The sequence below is a fragment of the Ochotona curzoniae genome, unplaced genomic scaffold (genome assembly GCF_017591425.1).
Source record: "Ochotona curzoniae isolate NIBS_2020 unplaced genomic scaffold, NIBS_Ocur_1.0 contig_1014, whole genome shotgun sequence".
Lineage (NCBI taxonomy): Eukaryota > Metazoa > Chordata > Mammalia > Lagomorpha > Ochotonidae > Ochotona > Ochotona curzoniae.
Window position 1 is genome coordinate 51,220,336 of NW_024464920.1, and position 24,519 is coordinate 51,244,854.

A 24,519-nucleotide genomic window follows, 5' to 3' on the forward strand; every position below is an offset into this window, starting at 1 on the left:
TGGGATCCTGAGATGAGTACACAGGTACTGGGAGCACGGCGCTGGGGGATCCTGGGATGAGCACACAGGAGCAGGGAGCACGGTGCTGGGGGATCCTGGGATGAGCACACAGGAGCTGGGAGCACGGCACTGGGGGATCCTGGGACATGCACACAGGAGCAGGGAGCACGGTGCTGGGGGATCCTGGGATGAGCACACAGGAGCTGGGAGCACAGTGCTGGGGGATCCTGGGATGAGCACACAGGAGCTGGGAGCACGGTGCTGGGGGGATCCTGGGATGAGCACACAGGTACTGGGAGCACGGCGCTGGGGGATCCTTGGATGAGCACACAGGAGCTGGGAGCACAGTGCTGTGGGATCCTGGGATGAGCACACAGGAGCTGGGAGCACGGTGCTGGGGGATCCTGAGATGAGTACACAGGTCTTTGTTTACCTGGGAATGCGTGCAGGGCCCCTCTGTCTACGGCGAAGGTGACTCAGCAAGCGTTGGAGTTTTACGGGAGGAAAGAAGGGGCAGAGTACAGGTTCCCCAGGGGTTGCCAGGACCCGGTCAGCTCGCCTGAGCGAGACACTGAGGGTGCTCGGTGCTCCCGTTGACTCCCATAACCTTCCATCAATCGCCAGAATCCAGGGGCTCTGCCCACGCAGCGGAGGGCACGCTTCCCAGCACTGCTGCCTGCTCCATCCCAGGCCGCCTTCCCACCTCACTCCTAGCAGACAGCCTGGGGGCGAGGGTAACTGGTGTGCACCTGAGCATGGCCCCATGTAGTCTGGAGGAAGTGAACGGAGCCTGTGAGTCCCTGAAAGGCGCAGGCCCAGAGCAGCGCTCTCAGGGTGAGCAGCCAAACACTGGCATGTGGCCCAGACACTCACTGGGCAAGACTCAACGCCCTCCCTCTAAGGAGTTTCCCACACCAGGAGGACTCACTCTGCACTCCCCACAGACCCATCAGCAGCACAGCCTGCTAACCCCCAGCCCTGCTGCTGCCCTAGGCTACCACTGACCCTCAGACCTGGTTGTGATTGGTGGCTGAGCCTGTCAGTCAGTGAGGCTGCTCACATCTGAACTGTCTCCACACCTGAGTGCCTGGGTTGGGTCCCTGGCTCAGCTCCTCATTCTGGCAGGTCCCAGGAGGTGGTGCCCACGGCTGGACTCCAGGCATCCTGCCAGCTGCACAGGCATCAGGTTCCCAGCTCCCGGCTTTGGCCTCCTCCCATCCCTTGCCTTTTTTGGACATTTGGGAATATGGACCTGCAGATGAGAAGTCTTTCTGTTTGTCTCTCTGTCTCATAAATATACATATATATTTAAATAAGCTATCAAAGAAAAGGTAATAGTGCTAGAAGTAAAATTAGACCTGAATGCAAGTGGAGTTACTTAGGAAGGCCGCTGTGCCACCAGCCCCGGAAGTGCAGGCTCCCTCCGTGGCCTGGGAGAGACAGTGGAGAAGCGGCCCTGGCATCACGCTGCACACCAGCTCAGTAGGTGACTCACGGCAGGGGGTGCAAGGACAGGCCTTAGCCAGCTGTGAGTGTGGGACGGGGCCTCTGCCTCTGCTGGAGCCGCCGCCCTCTGCGTTGCTGGGTTGTGGTGCACTCTGCTTTGCTCTCCCTGTACATTTACAGCCCCAAAGAAGGGTGTTTTTTTTTTTTTAACCTTTTCATAGAAAAGATTGAAGGCCATGATACAGTCATGGTTTTCCCTGTTGACTATGAAATGTGGTTTTTGCTGGCGTGGTCCTGCCTGTGGTCCTGTCCTGCCAGTTCTGTCTGGACAACTGTGATGCCCTCACAGCAAAACCAACCAAATGTGGGAGGCAGGGAGACCTCTGGACCAGCAGACGGGCGGGGTGGTAAAATAGGCCCGCGTGACTCCAGGGGACTCGCAAGCTATGACCTTTGAAATAAGCTTGCTTACTGAATTCAAGATGAAAGATAAAAAGAGAAACTTTTTTAGACTTTGGCAGAATGGCAGAGAAAGAGCGTCTGTGCCCTGACTCACTGCCCAGGTGTCCGCCACAGCCAGTGCCGGGCCAGTCCACGTCTCGGAGCCGGGACTCAGACACTCGCCCGAGGCTGAGAGTGTTGGTAGAACACTAATGCCACATCTTTAAAAGGGACGAAATCAGAAAGCTAAGAAGTATGAAATCAGAACTAGTGTGCCCTACTGATGGATGCCACAGGGTCGACACAGCTGAAGAGACAGCTGGTGAGTCGGAAGGAGAATGAGCCACGGACAGAGTACAAATGTGGGCTAAGAAAGTCTACACTGCGTACACACGGAGGCGGGGGGAGGGAGTGGCTGAAGTTCCTCCAGTGATGAGAGAACACAGGGCACAAATACAAGATTGCTGAAGTAGAACTGAAAAAGAAAAACGGTGGGCCAGCATCTTGGCCGACCAGTCTACCTCCACGTGCGGCATCCCATATGGTGATGTAGGTTTTAGTGAAAAGGTCTTGAATGAAAAAGCATAAAAGAAAAAAAAATGGTCACCAGCAAAATGGAACTTTCTCTCATCGAAAGGTAAGAAGACCAGAGACAAGCCAAGTTGGACATGTGACCAGAGAACGCTCGTGTCTGGGATATGCAAAGCTCTTCCCCTTCAGTAATAACAGACCAATTTAGAAGGAGTGGAAATCTTCAACCAACTTTCCAAAATGGGCATGATGTGGAAGCAGGCACCTGGAGAGGTGTTGGGTGGGGCTGCAGGCCGGCAGCAGAGAGCGCTGTGGGTGGACAGCCCGCTACATGCCGCTCAGAATGGCCAGGCGACTGGCTGACTGGTGGTGTAAGCGTGTGGAGCCGTGCTCCCAAGCGCTGCCGACAGCAGTGTCAAGTGCGTGAGCCTCTTCGGGTAGCACTGTGGCACATGCTGCTCCCACCTTGTTAGCAAAGACCGTTGCTTACCCGAAAGAACTCAGCATCCAGTCTGCATGAAGTGTCTTTTTAATCCCCATGTACTGGGGAGCACTTTGTCAACCCAAGCCCTATCAGCAGAATCCAAAATGTGGGCCCAGCGCAATAGCATAGCAGGTAAAGTCCTCGCCTTGAGCGCACCAGGATCCCATATGTGCACCGGTTCTAATCCCAGTGGCCCCGCTTCCCATCCAGCTCCCTGCTTGTGGCCTGGGAAAGCAGTTGAGGACAACCCAGAGCCTTGGGACCTGCACCCATGTGGGAGACCTGGAAATTCCTGGCTCTTGGCTTTGGATCGGCGCAGCACTGGCCATTGCGGCTGCTTGGGGAGTGAGTCAATGATGGAAGATCTTCCTCTCTGTCTCTCCTCCTCTCTGTATATCTGACTTTGCAATAAAAATAAATAAATCTTTAAAAAAGAAAGATTATAGAGATTCTTTAAATGAGTGGTAGAATTCTCTAGGGAAATTGCGTAATCCGAGAAATTTCTATTTTAGATTTTAAGTCGGAGGCCCAATTTCTACGTGAGGGTAGTTTGTTTCATCTTGGCTATGTTTTGACAGTCGGCAGCGTTTTGAGGAATCGGTGTTTCTTGCCGCCTGAGTTGCCAAGCCTGACCTCGGGCGTTCTTTGTGAAGCTCTCGCTGGCTGCCGGCAGAGCCCGTGAGTTCCCCTCTGCGCTCAGGGTGCAGGAAGGACTGCGTGAGCTGGTCTCGTCGGTCTCGTCGCTTCCTCTTTGCCAGTCTTGTTGAGGATTTACCAATTTCGTCAGTCCTTTGGGACACCGGGCCTTTTGTTTCAATCTGTATTATTTCCTTATTTGTTTCACGGAGCCGGGAACTCCGGCCAGCGTGGCCAGGCCGCGTCTTCTCTCTCGCAAACACCCAACACTCTGGGTTTCTCCTTCAGCTGCCACTTTCACTGCGTCTCACCTGGCTTCTGTGTTTTTATTTTCAGTTACTTTGAATTTTTCTTTGGGAGTTGCCCTTAAGCCGTGGATTATTTTGAAGTCTGTTATCTAATATTCATGTGTAGAGATTTTGCTGCTGCCTTAATTTCTGGCTCGACGCCACTGTAGTTAGAAGATACACCCTATGCTTTCAGTTCTTTGAAAACCAGGGAGGCCTCTTCTTTGGCCCAGGATGTAAAGGGCCATCTTGGTGGGAGTTCTGGGGGCTGCCCAAAGGAGGAGTGGGTTCTGCTGCTCTAGGGGCTGCCCCAGCCCTGCCGTGCTGCTCTACCAACGTCTAGGACCCAGGACCTGCGCGGGACAGACCATAGACAATCATTTCTCACCATTGTGGAGCTGCAAGTCCAAGATGCAGCAGCTGGCAAGTGCAGTGTCCGCTGGGGACCCTGGCTGAGTCACTCCATCAAGACAAGCGGAAAGTCCAGAGGGACCGTGGCTTAGAGTGTTAGAGCCACAGCAAGAAGCCGGCCGGGGAAGGGTGTAGGCACCTGCCTGGATGGATCGCAGCGCACGTGTGAGCAAGCCTGCTCTGAGGCCGGGGCAGACAGGCCGAGACGATCGAGGGCATGCCGCTCGGCACTCGCGCTGGGCTGGGGGCAGTGCCTGCTGCCGGCTGCCGGTCTGGCACCCTCACACTTGGTGGGGAATCGGATACAGCGCCCAGAAGCCTCTTGACTTGGTGGAGGGAAGAACAACTCCAGCCAGCGGCTGGCTAGCGCCCCGCCTCTCCAGCCTCAGAAGCAAGACCCAGAAAACTGGAATTTTCCTCAGCTTTTTGTAACTCCGGCCCAGAGCACAGCTTGGGAATATCTTTGGGAATACAGAGCCATCCAGCTGCAGACGAGGCAAAAACCACACATCTGGCGTCCAGCCAGCGACGACTGGACAGGCAGAGACGCAGAGAAGAGGCCCTGCCGAGGAGGCTCCATTCAGCACACAGGCCCCCTGAGGTCGTCCTCACGTTTGGGTTTCAGAGGTTCAAAAGGTTAGTGGACACTTGGAGGACATGTCAGAAAATGCAGAATATTGCAACGTCTGGGACTAAATTACCCTCGGGAGAAGCAGCAGCAGAGTCGACGCGTTCATGGAAGGAGTGCATTAGCGGCAAAGCACAGGGACCGTTTCAAATGAAGCACGCGGAGGCTGCAGGACCGAAGCTGTGTGCAGTTGGAGACCCTGAAGTACTAGAAGAGAGACAGGGAGAAATATTTGCAGAAACAGTGGGAACCATTCATTAGGCTCTACAACACACGAAAGCGCGAGAATAAATGAGTACGCAGTGATGAGCAGAGCAAAGAACTCCGCTAACCGCTTGGGTGACGCTCAGAGGAAGAGCTCCGCCCGCGGGAGCCGGTGTCCTTTTCCAAAGGACGCGCAGGAACGTGCCAGGAGAGGCTGGGCCGCCAAGTCCGTCTCAATGGCTTTGTTTTTTAATCAAGTCATGGAATCCTGTTCCCTGACCGTGATGGAACTAGAAAGACAAACACGACTAGAAAATTACCAAATATTTGAAACCTCACTGACACACTTCTAGGCAACCCATGATTAGACGGGCCTGTCGGCTCTGAACACGCGTTAGGAAAAATAGTGAAATCAATCACTCCAACAAATAGGAGCCAGTGAGGAAGTAAGCAGGCCAATCCCATGTTTGCAGGGAAAAAATGAAATCATAAAAGCAGAATGCGAACCCATGAATAAAGTATGAGAAAAACCAGTGAAAGACAAAGTTGGTGCTTTGAGAAGATAAATAAAATCAGTGAGCCCCAATCTGGCCGATCCAGAAAGAACAGACAAGATACAAATGACCCATATCTGATGCCAGAGCGACATCGGCACAGACTCGCCAAGTGGCAAGGGGGCAGGAGCAAGGAAATAGGACACTGATTTCAATAAATTTGACAACTCAGATGAAAGGACAAATTCCTGGAAATATATAGATTTCCAACACTGACTTGAAACAGCCACCCTGAATAGTCCTTATCTATAAAATTAAAAAAAAAAAACTTTCTTACAAAGAAACCTCAGTTTTGCATGTTTCACTGTAAGCTCAGGGAGAAACAGTTCTGATGGGGCAGCTGCTGGGGTACAGGCAGGGTCCACACCCCACTTCAGATGCCTGGGATCGAGTCCTGCTTCAGCTTAGTGCACGCCCTGGGAAGGATGTAATTTCTAGAAGTTAGTCCTGAAGGGAAGGGACCCTTCTCCCGCCATCACCCTGTATCACATGAAGCTGAGAATCTGGGCCCAAGGAGAGACTTGCATTCCCTGTCGGTCACCTGTCGGTCATTTCTCCAGGCTGTGTCGTCTTGGAGAAGTGACCCAGTCTTCCCGTGACTCGGGGATTTGTTCTTGGTCACACTAAGGACTAACACGGTTGTGGTCTCCTTTCTGTGGGATGCTCGGCTCGGCCTGATCCTGCCTGTGTGGATATTATAGTTGGGGGAATACATCCAGGTAGGAAGGAGAGCATGATTAAAGGGTGCAGGTGGGGACCTGCCATGATAGCCTAGTGGCTAAATCCTCGCCTTGCAACTGCTGAGATCCCATGGGGCACCGGTTCATGTCCCACTGCTCCACTTCCCATCCAGCTCCCTGCCTGTGGCCTGGGAAAACAGTTGAGGACGGCCCAAAGCCTTGGGACCCTGTACTTGCGTGGGAGCTCCTGGCTTCGGATCGGCTCAGCTCCAGCCATTGCAGCTACTTGGGGAGTGAACCAACAGATGGAAGATCTTTCTCCCTGTCTCTCCTCTCTGTAAATCTACCTTTCCAACAATGGCAAAAAATAAATCTTCGAGAGAGAGAGAGGGTGCAGGCGGGGCAGGCGATGGTGTCCGGAGGTGGCACACTTGAGACGCCTGCATCAACTCCAGCCCCTGCTTGTGCTCACTCGAGGATCGAGGATGCTGGCTAAGGGCTCGGGCCCCTGCCACCCATGCAGGAAAGCAGGACGCAGCACCTGACCCCTGACTTCAGGCAGAGCCCAGCCCTGGCTGTTGTCGGTATCCGAGGCGTGAGCCAGCAGATTGGCACTTCTCTATCTCTGCCTTTCAAATAAATAAACGTTTTTGAAAAGAAGGCAGAGTCTGCGGCCACGGGGAACAAGGAGTCACAGGAAGGAGCAGTGGCGTGTGCCCGCGCTTCCCATCCCGTGCCTCTTTGCCATGTGTTAGCCCTGATCGGGTTCTAAAGCCGAGCTCCAAGGAAGCGTAGTCAAGTTTTCGAGGTCACAGCATCCCCATGAAGGGAACTTGCATCCTCTGGGACCCTGCCGCTGTAAGGACACAGCCCGTCACCAAGGCTTCATCTCCCACCCACCACAAGGCGGTCCCTGGAACTCATTCCTCTTTGTTCTGGACGCCATGGCGCCAGCTCTTGGGCCCAGGACCTGAGCCTGTGCGTGTGTGCGTCCCAGACTGACCCTGGCTCCCGAGGCCGGTGGCTCTGCTTTGTTGGGGACCCACCTCCTCTCCCCCCCTTCTCAGCTCCACTAGCATCCTCACCACTCCCTGGCAGAAGCCTCATGTGGAGCCCTGCCACCTCTCGTCTCCTTGGAATCCTTATCCTGCCCTGCTGCCAGGTCAGTCTTCCTAGCAGCTGGCACTCCTGCTCACCTGCCCTTGGGGCACTTACAGCTTGGGGGTGAAGTCCACATTGCAGCCTGGCGAGGTACAGCATGCTCGACTGGCACTGCCAGCTTTCCCCTTGGCAGACTCATCTGCCCGATGGATGCCGTCACCAGTCTCCCAGGGACCCTCTCTCTCCTGCACTGCGCTGTGTCTTACTGTGGCCCAAGGAATTGGCAGACAACCCTCAGGGTCCACTTCCCCTTCCTGGAAAACTGCCACTATCTGGGCAGTTAAGGCGACAGGCTGTGTGGTGCAGAAGGCCCAACCTGTAGCTGGTGTTGGCTGCCAGGCTTGTGCCCGGGGCCATCCTGGCCAACCAGCCACGGCTGAGCTGCAGTCACATGTGAATTACCCCAGGTTGGACCAGCAGGGAACCCACGTTGTGAGCCCTGCCCAGTTTGTTGGACCCACGGAAGTGAGAGCCGATCCCAAGCTGGAAGCGCTAAGCGGTTAGGTCTGGGGCGTGCTTGTTAGGCAGCGATGTGACCAGGCACCACGGGAGCCGACTGTCTCGCCAGCCCAGCTACTCGGTGGCGTGCGAGCCACCAGCACAGATGTGCCATTCTCTCTGCCCTCGTCTCTGCCGGGTTTTCTGCCAAGTTTCTTGTATCTTTGAGAATTCATCTTGAGCGTCCCTCCTCTCTGGAGGCCCCAGAGCAGCAGGGTTCCCCGAGCCCCCACAGTTGCCATGCTATCATAGAGTGTTCCCACCATCTCTTATCTGGCAGCTAAGCACCCTGCTCAGCTCAGAGGGCCTGCCCTGCTCTCCTCTCTGAGTGGGACCAGTCACACCCACATTGCCCTGGGAGTGGGGAGAGCCAAGAAACGTGATGTGACAGTCACTGGGGGTCCAGCCTGAGGGCACCGTGAACGCTCACTAGTCACACAGCATGCAGGTGTATGTCCACACAAGCGCCTCACGCCGCTGCTCTTGCCGTGCGTCCGTGCAAGGCTGACATTACCTGGCTGTAATCTCCAGTGGGAAGCACATCTGCTGGCTCAGGTGGATACACACATGGTGTGTGAGTTGGTAAAACACACTCTCCCATCCAAAGGTGACCAGTGGTTTCACATGGTAAACAGGGCTGCCAAAAGCCAGGGGCCATCAGTGTTCCAGGATGTCATGATCCAATCCGCGTGCCACATGCAGTTCCGTAACTGGCCGGGCCATTGACCCCTAGCTGCTGCTCGGTAGTCTGGCTATTGGATGGGTCAGTGTCATTGCTCTGAACCAGGAGCACAGACTCAAGTGACAGATACAGATGTTCCTCTGGTTGACTTTGGATTCTTAGGCGAGGCTTCTCCACTACTCAGATGGGTTGTGGCAGACAGAGACGTGAGCTGGCTTGCAGCTGGTCCTTCATCAGTCGATGCCATTGTCTGCAAGGTTAATACTACGTGTAGAAACAACCACAAACTCTCAGGAAAAATCTAATGGGAAAATTTGATTTGGAATGGCTTATGGTGGTATGGGAGGAACACATACTATAAGTTGATCTACAAATCCTAAATGCTCCCAAACCTACAATTTTTCCAGTGCCAATGTGATGCCAAATGTGGAAAATTGGACATTTGGTTGCATGTGACAGGTTTGCCTAGCAGCTAAGATGCCTGTGGTTCGGGTCCCAGCTCTGCCAGCCTCCCGCCAGCATAGGCCCTGGGAGGCCAAGGGCTCAAGGAGTCGGAGTCTTCCCACCTGCGTGGAGAGATGGGTTGAGCTTCAGGTTTCCAGATTGGCACAGCCAGGACCAGTGCAGATTTCTGGGAGTGGACCAACAGCTGGGATCTCTCCCTCAAAGATAAGCAAATGTTTTAAAGATTTACTTATTTCTTTGAAGGCAGGGTCAGAGAAATCTTGATCTGTTGCTTCCTAAATGATCACAACGGCCAAGGTCAGGAGCTTGGAATTCTGTATGGGTCTCTCACACAGGTGCAGGGGCCCGAGTCCTTGGGCCGTCTTCCACTGCTGTCCCAGATGTGTTGGCGGGGAAGTGGAGAAGGGCTCATATGAGACACCGATGCCGCAGTAGCGGTTTCACCCACTTAGGCCACAATACTGGCTCTGATCATTTTTTATTATCAGACTACAGATTTCGCATAAAGTTACCTTCAGCCTATATGCAAAAGGCATATATGGAACACAGTTGAATTATGGAATTGATTTCAACTGTTTAGATTTGCTGTTAGACTTGAGTCCCATCCCTGGTCTGTCTGGTTTTGACTGTACAGGCGCTGCACAATGCATAGATGCTGGTGACCCAGATGGCTGCTTGCCACAGGTGCTTTGGCTCTGGGGGTCGCCTGGGGCTCACCTCTGTGCACGTCTCCTGGGGAGTGGTCAGGACCTCCCTGCGCCGTCACGGACGAACGGGGAGAGGCTTCCAGTTACTGTTTGTTCCACAAAGAACTTGTCACTCTTTCTCACTCACCAGCTTCTTTGATTACAGAATCTCAAGTTCAATGCCAGAGGCGTTATTGGGCAAGATCTGGCTGCCTCCAATTAAAGCTAGGTGATGTGTCAACTTTTTATAATGCATTTAACTGAATGTGTGAAGATACGTGATCCCCATTCGTGTGCTGTTGTTGTATTCTGGTATTTGGGTTTTAAAGGTGTTTCTGTAGGCATTTCCTATACTCACCTGGAGAGCCCGTTAATCATTATGCAGGTGGTAATGATTAATCGATTTCAGTAAACTGGTGCTAGGTGAGGGTACAGAGGGCTTGTGAGCTTTTGTTTGTTTATTCTGAAATATAATGTTACATTCTAGCTCAACACAGTGAGCTGAAAGTCTTTTGAACCTTAAGTTGAATACCTAGACGTATAAGCAATCCAATAAGTGAGGTGGACAGTGAAGTAGAGCCAGTGACAGAGGCCATCGTGTGACAGGTGTGTGTCGCCACGTTGGTGCCGCTGCTCCGGTAAGACCTCGGCGTTTGCCTTTAACCCCCTCTGGGAGACTTCTCAGACTCGATTTGGCAAAGGAAGATGAGAGAGTTTTCTGGCGGGTGGTGCAGCTGAGCACATGCAGTGACAACCTGCAGCGGAGGGGGCGGGAAGGGGGCAGAGGAGAGGCCAGGGAAGCCAGGGCGGCTGCTTGTAACCGCATGCTTCTCCCTCAGCTGCGGAGCTCCGAGCGTGGAAGCGGAAGCCCAGCGCCACTTGCTGCCGGGGCTGCGGCATCTGATCACGCAGCATGTAAACGCGTTGTGATGGCTGGCGGGTGTCGAGCTTCTTGCTCTTTAAGAAGTTATTTCAGTCCAGAAAATAGTTGGTCCAGGGTGCCCTGTTAATAATGTGGGGGCACAAAGATGAGTGAGACGTCACGGCCGCCCTCCAGGGGCCAACCATGAGGCCATCTCCCCTCAGTCACCCTTCCCCCACAGTGCTCTTTTTACTGCCTGGCTCAGTCCAAGTGATGGTCCGTTCCCCACCTCACCTTGTAGTTGCCATTGAATGCCCACTGTGTGCCTGTCCCTGTGCCAAGGCCACAGGCGGCAGGTGAGATGTTCATGTGTCCTTGCCCTCTGACTGGACCCCTGCCACTCTGCACCTGCTCAGACATCCTGCCTCCTGCAGACCTTTCCAGTGCTGGCAATGATGACCATTTACTCTGCAAAGTTCGGGTCAGGTCCTTCATGGAGTCCCGTTGTCACAATTTTGTCATTTGCATGCCAACTGCATGGGGGAGGAGGGAATGGCAGGCATGGCTGCCCTCACAGACCCAAGGGGAGACTTCACAGGCCCTCACCTGGTGCCCTGAGAGCGCTTGGCTGTGCCAAGCATTACAACATGGACACAGAGGGCCAGGCATTGTGGCATAGCATGTAAAACCTCTGCCTGTATCTAGCTTCCCATGTGGCTGCTGGTCCGAGTGTCAGTTGCTCCCCTTCTGATGGCGCTCCTTGCTCGTGCACCTGGGAAGGCCGTGGGGGACGGCCCAGGTTCTTGGCCCCTGCGCTGGTGAGACCGGGAAGAAGCTCCTTCGGCCTGGCCCAGCTCTGGCCATTGTAGCCCTCTGGGAGTGAAACAGCAGATGGAAGTTTTCTCTCTGTTTCTCCTTCTCTATGATTTTCTGCCTCTCATGCACTTGGTACGCAGTGGGGCTTGTGTGGGAACCCTCGTTCCTGGCCTGAGGGAGATAGACCCACTCGTGACTCATGGCTCCCCCACCACACATACTTGGCTAACAGGGAACTGGATCCCAAGAGAAGTTCCTTACTGACTGCTGTGGGGCCTCGCAAAATGAGAGCTGCGGATGGCAGCAGCAACTCGCGGCAGCCGCCTGTTGCACACACAGCTGCGAGCTGGCACACGGCGCATGCCTGGGGTAGAGGGTCTTGGTGCGGGTGAAAGATCTTCAGTCTGGGGCAGTGTCGAGGTACAGCTGCCTGATTGTCAAGCATCCTCCATGAGCTCCCCTTCAAACCCAGCTACCCTTCTACTGCACCTGGGGGCAGCCGAGGCTGGCTCCGTCGGGTCCCTGCCACCCACAAGGGGCAGCCAGATGGAGCTCCTGCCTCCCAGCGTTGGCCTGGCCCAGCTTCTTCCTCGTGGCCATTTGGGGAGTGAGCCAGTGGATGGAAGACCTCTCTCACTGTTTCCATCTCCCTCTTTCTCTGTTACTCAATATACCTTTAATACAAGTAATAAATCCTTTACAAAAAATTCTTCAGCATTTTCACCTGTTGTTGGGAACGCAGGTCAGGAATGCAGTTCTGTATTTGTTTCTTTCAGCATTCTGTAGTCTCCACAGGTTCCACTTGCTGATGTCTCAGAGGGATACTTCTGGGGGCGGGTGTTCGGTGATGAAGACCTGAAATTGGCCTAGAGCCCTTTGTTCCGTGATCCACAAGGCACAGCTGTGACAGGCAGGTTGGACAGAGCAAGGCGTGGGGTTCAGACTGGGGCACTCCTCTCTGGGGAGACACACACCTCCTTCTCTCAACTCCCCCTCCCAATTCGTCTTACCTCATCACCCGAAGTTCAGGTGACATCCTGTGTGTCGTGAGACCGAAGATCTCCGACAGGGCAAACGTCTGTTTCTTTGGAAAGACACGTGGATGAACTCGCAACCATGTTGGTTTGCTTTCCTCTCCCGTGTCCGACCCTCTCTGCAGCCAGCCTTGGTCTCCTTGTCTGCCCGCTGCTCTCCTGCAGTTCTTTGTACAGAAGTTAGGGCGTAGCCGGGAGCTGCAGCGGCCCCATGCTGGGGACTCGAGACCCCTGATGGTGCTGGTGCTCACCGCCCAGCCTGCCTCTGTCCCTGCCACCCCCTAGGAACCTGCGCCCCAAGTTCAGGCTGAGCGTGCTCCTGACTACTCCCACCTGGGAGAGATTGTGCCGCCCGTCTTCCTGTGCCTGGCGTATTTCACTGCATGGGAGGGTTCTCAGTTCTGCCCATTTGGCTGCAGATATCTGGACCCCATTCTGCTTTGTGGCATTAACCCCACCTGGGTACCTGTCCACGGATGCTGAGGTTGGCCCCTGCCATGGCTACCCTGCAGTGTACCAAGGGCTGCTGTGTGATATCATGGCTGGGGGTGGCATGCGCCTCCTGGGACCTGAGTGGTCTGCCTGCGTCCTGGGAGCCTGTGTGTCTGATGTGTCTGTTTGCATCGCTCCTTGAGTCTGCACCACATGGGAGTTGCGGGGAGCACTCAGCTGCAGTGCTGCATCCCTGCAGAGCGTTGGGGCAGGGAGCACCGCAGCAGGCAGGCCGGGCCCAGCGGCTTGCGTAGGTGTTAGGGCAGTGGGGACTTCCTGGTCTGAAGCCACAGGTGACTGAGCATGCTGGGAAGTGCAGGGCAGATGGCCAGTGTGCCCACGACCTCTGCTGTCTCTCGGGGGTCTCTCCAAGGGCAGGATGCTCTTTATCTGTCTCATTGGACACAAGGAGGACCGCGGTGTTCGTGCCGCCAGGCACAGCCAGAGGTCAGCGCTGGGAGGTCTCGCCCTCCAGAGGGGCTTTGTCCAGCCAGCTGCTTTGCCACTGGTGGCAACAGTGTGCCTCTAAGCAAATATCTAGGACCCTTGAGGTAACTGGCAAGCACAGTCATAGTATCCTGGGTGTGTCACGCCAGGGAGAGCGACACTGCCACATCGGTGCGATGTCGGCTGGAGGAAGGAACGTTCGCACTCAACGTGGCGCGTGGGGTGGAAGGGGCAGCCACTGGCCCACCCAGCCCCTCGCTTCTCTGTTTTGGAAGCTTACCATAATGGTTAACATAGTGACGCGGTGTCTGTGATTTCAAACCAAAAGTTCCCTCCGAAAACCATCTGAGGTGCTATTTACCGCAGCACCTTGGTTGCTGCAGACCTCTGCCGGAGACACACAGCAGAGGGAAGGGACGGGAGAAGCGCCACTGCTTGGCTGAGACATTTCCAGATGCCTGAGTGGGGACCCGTTGTCATTCCCATCCCCGGGGTTGCTGCCAACCTCAGATGTCTCAGCAGTCGGTACTTAGAGCTGCTCTGTACAGCGAGCAGGCCTGACAGGGGAAAACGGTTTCGTACAGGGATCCAAGAGCCGGCTTGTGCTTCAGAAAACAACTCCACAAGAGCCTGGACTCCTCTGGGTACAGTGTGCCAAGGGCTGCTGCGTCATCCCACAGCTGGGGATGGCACGCCTGCTGGGAGCCTGCAGTGTGCCAAGGGCTGCTGTGTGATATCATGGCTGGGTGTGGCATGCGCCTCCTGGGACCTGCAGTGTACCAAGGGCTGCTACGTGATCCCACGGCTGGGGATAGCACGCCTCCTGGGACCTGCAGTGTACCAGGGATGCTGTGTGATATTGCGTTTGGGGGTGGCACGCCTCCTGGGACCTGCAGTGTACCAGGGATGCTGTGTGATATTGCGGCTAGGGGTGGCACGCACCTCCTGGGACCCTGCAGTGTGCCAAGGGCTGCTGTGTTATTTCACAGCTAGGGGTGGCACGCCTCCTGGGACCTGCAGTGTACCAAGGGCTGCTGTGTCATCCAAGGGCTGGGGTGGCATGCCTCCTGGGACCTGCAGTGTGCCCAGGGCTGCTGTGTGATCCCACAGCTGGGGTGGTACGCCTCCTGGGACCTGCAGTGTGCCAAGGGCTGCTGTGTGATCCCACAGCTGGGGTGGCACGCCTCCTGGGACCTGCAGTGTGCCCAGGGCTGCTGTGTGATCCCACAGCTGGGGTGGCACGCCTCCTGGGACCTGCAGCGTGCCAAGGGCTGCTTGTGATCCCACAGCTGGGGTGGCACGCCTCCTGGGACCTGCAGTGTGCCAAGGGCTGCTGTGTGATCCCACAGCTGGGGTGGTACGTCTCCTGGGACCTGCAGTGTACCAGGGCTGTTGTGTGATCCCACAGCTGGGGTGGCACGCCTCCTGGGACCTGCAGTGTGCCCAGGGCTGCTGTGTGATCCCACAGCTGGGGTGGCACGCCTCCTGGGACCTGCAGCGTGCCAAGGGCTGCTTGTGATCCCACAGCTGGGGTGGCACGCCTCCTGGGACCTGCAGTGTGCCAAGGGCTGCTGTGTGATCCCACAGCTGGGGTGGTACGTCTCCTGGGACCTGCAGTGTACCAGGGCTGTTGTGTGATCCCACAGCTGGGGTGGCACGCCTCCTGGGACCTGCAGTGTGCCCAGGGCTGCTGTGTGATCCCACAGCTGGGGTGGCACGCCTCCTGGGACCTGCAGTGTGCCCAGGGCTGCTGTGTGATCCCACAGCTGGGGTGGTACGTCTCCTGGGACCTGCAGTGTGCCAAGGGCTGCTGTGTGATCCCACAGCTGGGGTGGCACGCCTCCTGGGACCTGCAGTGTGCCCAGGGCTGCTGTGTGATCCCACAGCTGGGGTGGCACGCCTCCTGGGACCTGCAGTGTGCTCAGGGCTGCTGTGTGATCCCACAGCTGGGGTGGCACGCCTCCTGGGACCTGCAGTGTGCCCAGGGCTGCTGTGTGATCCCACAGCTGGGGTGGTACGTCTCCTGGGACCTGCAGTGTGCTCAGGGCTGCTGTGTGATCCCACAGCTGGGGTGGCACACCTCCTGGGACCTGCAGTGTGCCCAGGGCTGCTGTGTGATCCCACAGCTGGGGTGGTACGTCTCCTGGGACCTGCAGTGTACCAGGGCTGTTGTGTGATCCCACAGCTGGGGTGGCACGCCTCCTGGGACCTGCAGTGTGCCCAGGGCTGCTGTGTGATCCCACAGCTGGGGTGGCACGCCTCCTGGGACCTGCAGTGTGCTCAGGGCTGCTGTGTGATCCCACAGCTGGGGTGGCATGTCTCCTGGGATCTTGCTTGTGATTGGTGGGCTTTGCAGTGACCATTTGCACATGGGAAAACAGTTCCAGAAGCTGCATGTCACCTGGTTGGCATTGGTGGGTGTCTGGTGGCTTAGCCGGGCCCAGGGAGATGGATGAGGAGTGGGGCCTGAAAAAGGCAGCCATGGGAGGGCATCTCAAATGGTGCACCTGGGCACAGGTGTAGCGGTGAGAGGGAAGCAGTGACCTCGTGCCACCACCCATGGGGTAGGAGGGGCACATTCCTAAGGACCAGGGTCAGGTGTTAAGAAAGAAGGCCTTGTCTGGGGTCGTGGGGGTGGCTTAAAATGTCTGGGCAAGTTCAGGTGCTGCAGTGTTCTGAGTGAAGCCACCACTTGGGATGCCTGCATGGTGGCCTGAGTCCCGGCTCTCAAGGGCATATCTGAGAGACAGAGCGGAGTGCTGAGTCCTGGTTCAGCCCGGCCTGGCTCTCGTGGGCATGTCTGAGAGACAGAGCGGAGTGCTGAGTCCTGGTTCAGCCCGGCCCGGCTCTCGTGGGCATGTCTGAGAGACAGAGCGGAGTGCTGAGTCCTGGTTCAGCCCGGGCCAGCTCTCGTGGGCATGTCTGAGAGACAGAGCGGAGTGCTGAGTCCTGGTTCAGCCCGGCCCGGCTCTCGTGGGCATGTGAGGAGTGAGCCAGTGACAGAAGATCTGTGTCCCTCCACGCCCCCTGCCTTTCAGAGTGATCTTTCTTTTAAAGATTTATTTATTTTTATTGTAAAGGCAGATATACAGAGAGGAGGAGAGACGGAGAGGAAGATCTTCCGTCGTTGATTCACTGCCCAAGTGAGCACAAAGGCTGGAACTGAGCCAATCCGAAGCCAGTACCCAGGAGACCCTTCCAGGTCTCCCACGCAGGTGCAGGATCCCAAGGCCTTGAGCCGTCCTCAACTGCTTTCTCAAGTCACAAGCAGGGATCTGGATGGGAAGTGGAGCTGCTGGGATTAGAACTGGTGACCCTATGGGATCCCGGCGTGTGCAAGGTGAGGGCTTTAACCACTAGGCTGTCGTGCCGGACGCACATTGATCATTGTTTAGAAAAAAACATGCTTGGGCAAGAGTGTGGTACAAAGCAACATGGGAAGAGCATGGTCAGGTCTCCACTCTGTGGGCAGAATGTTCCCTTGTTCGCTGGCTGGAAAGGCTGGCATTGCAGTAGTCCGTTGTCTGCAACCACCACACTGGCCCATCCAGGCTCTGTCAGGGCTACCTAGGAAGATGTGTGTAAATCTCGCCCACATGAGTGACCTCCACGTTATGAAGAAATGTTGCATTCCTCGTACGTGCTGGCTGACTCGGTCCTCCTCCCCTAGGCCGCCTGGCCCAGGCCGGGCTGGCTCCCGGCTCCCGCTGGAGTGGGCCGGGGTGCCCAGTCCTGGCACCTTTGCCCTTGCTCTTCTTGCAACTGTTGGGACACACAGGTTCCTCCCGGAAGCTGCTGTACCCTGACGGGTGACACAGTCCTGACCTCCCCTCCCCGGGCACAGTGGCACCCCTCTTTGCTGCACTGTTGGGGCCACACCAGGTAGTCCACGTTGTCTTGGTCTTCTGCTCTCTGCCTGTGTCCTCGTCAGAGGGACACTCCATGAGAGGAAGGGCAGTCTGTCCCCTCTGCTCGCCATGCCCTGTACTGCAGGCACTGAGCTTGTCGCGTGTGCATCCACCCCGCGGGGGAGTGGGGAGCCTTGGTCCTCCCACACGCTGTTGAACGCCTCGTCTTAGGACACTTATCAAGGGTCTAACCTGGAACCTGCAGCCAGCAGTGGTGCTGTTTAGACTGCCGGTTCAGGTGGACATACCTGCCCACTTGGGCACACTCACACAGCCACGTGTGTCCATCTCATCGAAGCTTCTCTGTCCCCCCAGTAGGCTGGCGCTCAGAGGTCTGCCGGCCCCTTCCGGTCAGGATGGTGGACACAGGAAGCCCACTGTGCACTCTCTCCAGCCTCGATGCTGACGACCTGGAAAGCCCGTTATCTGAAGAATTCCTCCAGGAAATGGGGAATATCCATGAGATTTCACAATCTATCGGTGAGGACAGCTCCGGAAGCTTCACTTTTCCAGAATACCAGTGTCTGGGAAGCGGCTCTGTATCGGATGGCTCCGTGATCACAGGTGAGTGTCCTGGGAATCCTGCTTTTGTGTGGCCTTCCTTGGAAACCCGTGTCCCTTTAGCCAGCTGAGACAGCACACATCTTTGCTAAGGAGCTTTCAGACAGGATAAAGCATCAGAGCTGGGCCTGGGGCCCTGGGACCTGGGAGCACCTTGGGCTCTCATCCTCAGCCCCTCACCCCCCCTTGACACTGTTCCCAGGTCACGTGGTGCTTGGAACCCAGTCGGGGCGCTTGGCTGCATTCTACTTACTGTTGTAATTACCTAATTTGTTCAGCTGCAGTTTTGAGGGGAAAAGGCAGAGTTACATACAGAGAGGAGACGTCTTCCATTGCTAGTTCATTCCCCAAATGGTTCACAGTTGGGGCCGGGCCAGGCTGAAGCCCGGGCCTGGAGCTCCACCTGGTCTCTCTTTTGTTGCTTACAGGCGTGCTCACAAATAGGAAACCGGATCGGAAGTAGAGTAGCTAGGATCTGAACTGGCTCTCATATGGGGTGCCAGTGTCACAGGCAGCGGCTTAACCCACTGTTGCAGCAATTCTGCCTCCCCAGTTTGTTCAGCCCATGTGTTTGGTCTTTGTTCTTTTTCCTTTCTTTTTGCCTTCTCTTACATTAATAGAAAAGTTTTAAATTGTTTGTTTTCATCTACTTGAAGTCTAAAGGAGACAGAAGCAGATGGACAAATGCTCTTCCATCCTCTGATTCACTTCCCAAATGACCACAGCAGCTAGGACTGGGCCAGGCTCAAGCCGGAAACCAGGTCTCCCGCATGGGTGGTGGCGACCCAAGTGCTTACGCCATCGGCTGCTGCCTCCCAGGGTGTGTCAGCAGGAAGCTGGATTGGAAGTAGAGAACTGTGACTTGAACCAACACTCCAACATGGGATGAAATGTGAGGTCCCCTCATACATGTATGTATGGTAGAATGGATTTATCAAGCCAGTAAACACATTCATTGTCTTGCGTATTAACCATTTTTTTGTGTGTGTATGATGAGAACATTCAAGACCTACTCTTTTAGTACTTTTGAAATGTGCAATATATCGTGGTTACCTGCTCTGTCACAGATCTCAAAATGCTCCTTTTGTCTCCAGAAACTGGGCACCCTTTGACCAACTTCTCCCCACCCCCTGTGGCCCCCAATTCCACTCTGCCAACTTCTCCCCACCCTCTGTGGCCCCATTCCATTCTGCCAACTTCCCCCCAACACCCTGTGGTCCCCATTCCACTCTGCCAACTTCCCCCCACCCCCCTGTGGCCACCATTCCACTCTCTACTTAACTCTAGATTTCATAGATAAGTGAGATTATGTAGCATTTATTTTTCTGTGCTTCATTTTAGAAAGTTCCCTGTTGAGCTCTTACTCATTGGATCACTCCCAGGTGTCTGTAACGGCCAGGCCTTGAGTCAGCCTAAGCTGGGTGTCTAGGCCTCCCATGTGACGGCAGGAACCCAAGCACTTGAGCCATGACCACTGCCCCCTCAGGATTTGCAGCAACAGAAAGCTGTAGTCAGGAGCTGGGAATTGAACCTAGGTGCTGTGCCTTGGGGCGTTCCAGACACCTGACTTGACTGTACTCAGCGTAACTCTTGCAGACTTGGCTGCACTTCACAAATGACAGTTTCCTTCTCTTGGAAGGCTGAGTTGGGCCCGCTGTGCATCACACCCCATTCTCTGTATTCAGCTATTCATTGGTGGACATTGAGGTTGGTTCCATGAACAGGCTGTGGATAATAGTTCTGCGTTACCCAGATCCCAGTTCCTTTGAATAGCTATCCAGAGGCACAGGTGCTGGATCACGTGGTAATTCTGCCTCAGACTTTCTAGAAAGCCCCATGCTCTTCCCCACGGAGCCTAGGGTCCTTCCCTGCCGGCGGCCTCAGGCACCGGCCTGTTCTCTCTGCTCTCCTCAGTGTTGCCGTCAGCGCCAGTTTTAACCAATTTGGTTGCAGTTGTGCCTTGTTGAATTTTTTTTTTTTCATGCTTCTTATGTTTCACTGAGCTTCCGGGATCTGCTCACTTACTGCTTTTGTCCAATTTGAGTCGTTATTTCCTGTGTATTTTCCTTGTGCTCCGTCACCCTCTGCTTTAGAGACCCTACATATGATATGTAAGCAGCCTCGGGGCTGGCGAGTTCGCTTTGCCAGCCCTCTCTCCGTGTGTTCCATTCTCGGTGGTTCCTGTGGCTGTGCCGCCAGTTCATTAATTCACGTTTTCTAACATCTGTTCTGTCCCCAATGACGTCAGATATTGTAGTTTTCAGGACTAGGAGCAATCGGTTCTTCTTCCATGCTGTGTCTCCCTTTGGTTTAGCTCCTTGACCATTTGGAAATTGGTCAGAATAACATTGTAAGTTACACTTGACTAGGGTGGGCCCTCAGGTCCGGGGCTAAGCCAACGCCTGTGACATCCTGTGTGAAAGCACGAACTTGAGGCTGCTTCTGATCTAGCGTCCTGATAAAGCAGTGTGAGGCAGCAGAGGGTAGCGCAGGTGCCCCAGCCCCTGCCACCCACAGGGAGACCTGGTGGACCCACACCCTGCCACCCACAGGGAGACCTGGGTGGACCTCCGAGCTCCAGGCTCGGCCCCACGTATCATGGCCACTTGGAGAATGAACAGGTAGATAGAAGATTCTCTGTCTTTGAAATAAATAAATGAATATAAAAACTATAAAATGCCTTAGCTACAAATGCTATCATTTGTACAATGTCTGGGTCCCTTGAAGTCCACTTCTCTCCTCTTCTGATTCTTGGTGTGTCCTGTAACTTTATTATTAGTGGATGCCACACACTGTGACCCTTTCTGGGTGGTGGGTGTTCCTCTGATAAGCCTGACTTGTTCAAGGGCTGCATTGAGTTCCTGGGACAGTGTGTGGACTTTTCAGTGTTGGTGGAAGGGCCATGGCTCTGTACCTTGCAGCTAAGCAAAGCCTCTGGGCGCTTTGCCGCAGCTCTGTGACCTCTGGAATTCTCCATTGTGAGGAGAGCTAGCAGGAGTCTGGCCGGTCCCCAGGAGCCCCGGCTTGTGGACTCCCATCGGGTCAGTTTGCATCGGGGAGTCACTTCTGTTAGCTGACAGCCAAGGCATAGCTACGTAGGACACACACACACACACACACACACACACACACACACACGCGCGCGCGCGCGCAATTACTATTTCCAGCTGCACCTGAGTCAGCCCCACACAGCTCGTGCTGGCATCTGCCTCCGTCGCACCACCGCGGAAATCACTCAGACCCTCTTGTTCTAACTTCCTCGTCCCACACCCGCGTGTCCTTACACCAGGAAAGTAGTTCCCGTCCCCACAGGGAACAGCACCGCCAAGCACGTTGCTGGGCAGGTCATTCTGCCTGGAGCCCTGCAAACGCCGCTCACTCCCCTCCCGCCTCGTTCAGTGAAGTTGTGCCCTACGTTTAAGAGAACAATTTATTTGTTTACCTATTTGAAACAAATTTCACACAGAGAGAGAGAGAGACAGAGAGATCGTCCGTCTGCTGATTCACTCCCCCAAATAGCTGCAACAGGCAGGGCTGGGCCAGCCTCAAGTCGGGAAGCACAAGTCCCATCCCAGTCTCCCGCAGCCTTCCCAGGCACGTCAGCAGGAAGCTGGACCCGAAGCAGAGTGGCCGAGACTTGCCCCGCTGGAATCTGTGGGGGCAAGCGCTTTGATTTGTGTCACAGACAATGGCTTAGCTTGCGGCACTCCAGTGTCAGCCCCTGGGCTCCCGCGTGTGGGTGCAGCGCATTCTGCACTCCACCCTGGGATCTGGCAAGTTCCTAAATTGTTTATCTGCACACAGTGAGGGTCACTCTGAACTGTTCATGGGTCTTAGAGATGCAGTGTCATGTTTTCAAGTGAACACACTTTTGCGCAGCCCGACCTGCCTGCGCTTCCCAGAACGCCGTGGGTTCGGCCTTGCAGGCACTGTGGCCTTCACTGAACACGGGCACGTCTCCCCGTGCCCGGATGGCGCGTCCCTGCTGAACCGAGTGATGTTCACCTCTGACCTACCAGGGTTTGCTCACTCACTCACAGGGAAGGGCTGTGTCGGTGGCCTGAGGATCGGGGTAGTGCTGTCAAAGCTGCCATAAACATGTACGTTTGAGGGGTCGGCGGGGTAGCTGGCTGGGAGCATGGCTCTCAGTAGGCTGCTGGCCTTCGGGGCAAGCTGCCAGCCTGTTCTGCCACCCATCCTCACCAGCCTGAAGCTCCTGTGATGGCACACTCCTGCCGCATGTGTGATGGCAGTTTGGGAAGGAGAGAAAGATATTCTATCCACCCACTGGTTCACTCCCCAAGTGGTTGTAATTGCTGGAGCTTAACTGATCAGAAGCCAGGAACCAAGAGCTTCTTCAGGGTCTCCCACATGGGTGCAGGCAACCAAGGCTTTGGGCCATCCTTGACTGCTCTCCCAGGCCACAAGCAGGGAGCTGGATGGGAAGTGGAGCTGCTGGGACACAAATCAATTCCCATATGGGATCCCAGCACATGCAAGGCAAGGACTTTAACTGCGAGGCTACCGTGCCAGGCCCTTGGCCACTTTTAAACTCAGTTGTTTATTTTCTTGTTACTGAGTTTTAAGGCTTCATTGTGTATTTTGGATACAAGTCTTTGATTATAGATGGAAATATATGGAAATATTGTCTCCCCATCTGAGGCCTACCTTCATTTCCTTGGCAGAAGATTTCATTTCTTATGAATTCCAGTTTATTCCTTCCTCTCCTGGATTGAGCTTTGACTGTGGCCAACACATTTTTGTTTTTGCTTTTATTGTATTCTGGGACCATTTACCAAGGTAGCAAATAAAGAATGACTGGAAGGGAGGAAGCAATGCGCAGTACGTCCTGTGCAGGCCTTGGGAGCAGTGTCCGCAGGCAGTGGGTGTGCGAGCCCAGAACCAGCTGCAGGTACAACACAGAGCAGGGGCTTCAGGGAGGCCAGCGTGGCGGAAGGCATGGAACCGTGGGGCGTGACGTGGGCCCGGGGCTGACTCGGGCCAGGCCCCTCTCCGCAGTGTCCAAGTGGGGCGTGACGTGGGCCCGGGGCTGACTCGGGCCAGGCCCCTCTTTGCAGCGTGTGCGATGTGACAGGCGCCGACGCTCCTATGCTTAGAGCGTGGGCTTCGACACTGTGGTGGCCCTGGTTGACTCACGGAGGTCTCCTGTTCCTGTAGACAGCCTGTCTCCCGCAGCCAGCCCTTCATCCGTCACTTGTCCTGTGGTTCCTGGAGGTGTGGACGAGTATCCCAGCGGAGCCCTCAACATTGAATGCAGGATCTGCGGGGACAAGGCCTCAGGCTACCACTATGGCGTCCACGCGTGTGAAGGCTGCAAGGTACAGGGAGTCTGGTGGGGTGGGGGGCCTGCCCCACAGCTCGTGGGGTGACCTTTACCACCCACAGACGGCCTTTACAGAAGGTGGGAGACTGCTGCACGCGGCCGGCGAGTGTGCTCAGATGGCTGGAACAGGCTGTTGCACCGTGCTCTGCAAGGGGCTCAGAGAAGGGGCTCTTCAGATGAGGCACGCTGGGAGCCTGCCTTCATGTGAGCACGAGCTTGAGGGCATTTCCCTCAGCAAGGCCAGCTCTTCTCTCAGTCCAGGGCCTGGACCTAAGGGGTTGGGTGTCTTGTCCAGGGTCCCCTGGGACCCAGGGTGGGCTCCTCTGCTGCTCCTGAGCCTCCGGCACTCTCCCCTCCCCTACAGCCTGCAAACACGTGCGTCCTGGGGCCAGCTCTGCCACAGCCCTACGCCCAGGCCAGGTGCTCACTGTCGAGGTCCAGAAGCTGCCACCTGGACCCATGCTGGGCTTGCATTAAGCCAGGAAATGATTTTCCGATAGCTGGTTTCCTTGGATGATAGATTTGTCTTTTAAGGAGTTAATGTTCTCCTACGACAATTCGGAGAAAGTTTTGTGTGGCAGACTTGGGTGTGCCCTCCGAAAGGACAGGATACTGGAAAACCCCAGCTGTCCTCCCAGGGAGGCGAGGACATGCAGAAATGGCTTTGAAGTTTTGAGTGAGTGCAATGGAATTGAAACTTTTCCGTTTGTCGTAATTACGTCAGACCTTCTAGAAGAAACACTTCCGTAAATTTAGTTCCTAAGGAACAAGAGCGGTGAGCAAGGCAGCTCCCGCGTGGTGAGGCAGGCCCCTTAACAAGCCCAGCTTTTGTCCCACAGGGCTTCTTCCGCCGGACGATCCGGCTGAAGCTGGCATATGACAAATGCGACCGCAGCTGCAAGATTGTCAAGAAGAATCGTAACAAGTGCCAATACTGCCGCTTCCACAAGTGCCTGGCTGTGGGCATGTCACACAACGGTAGGTGAGCCTGCAGCCTCCCAGCTGCTTCGCTGCCTCCCTGAAACGTGGAGGCAGACTGTGCTATGAAGAACGCTTCACGCCAGGCTCGTGTTGTAAGAATGACCTGAGAAAATCAAAGGTCGAACGGCCGGGAGCAGCCGGGCACTTGGCAGTGCTGCCAGGAGTGGCAAAGGCCAGGCCTTCCAGAGTGCTGGAGCAGGCTCACCGGCGATGCCCGGGGACCGCCTGGCCCTGGCCATGCTTTGCTTTACTCAATCACAAGCTCACCTTAGATCCTGCC

The 24,519-nt window shown here is 55.4% G+C and overlaps 1 protein-coding gene across 1 annotated transcript in view; it reads left to right on the plus strand.

The window, feature by feature from the left end:
- The window catches only part of PPARA (peroxisome proliferator activated receptor alpha), a 36,443-nt gene that overhangs the window by 5,697 nt on the left and 6,227 nt on the right, over nt 1-24,519 (plus strand). Inside the window, exons 3-5 of the mRNA XM_040987461.1 lie at nt 17,669-17,917; nt 23,093-23,253; nt 24,098-24,236. Of these exons, the coding sequence (XP_040843395.1) occupies nt 17,710-17,917; nt 23,093-23,253; nt 24,098-24,236 (508 nt within the window). The 5' untranslated portion in view covers nt 17,669-17,709. The remainder of the gene's footprint in view (nt 1-17,668; nt 17,918-23,092; nt 23,254-24,097; nt 24,237-24,519) is intronic.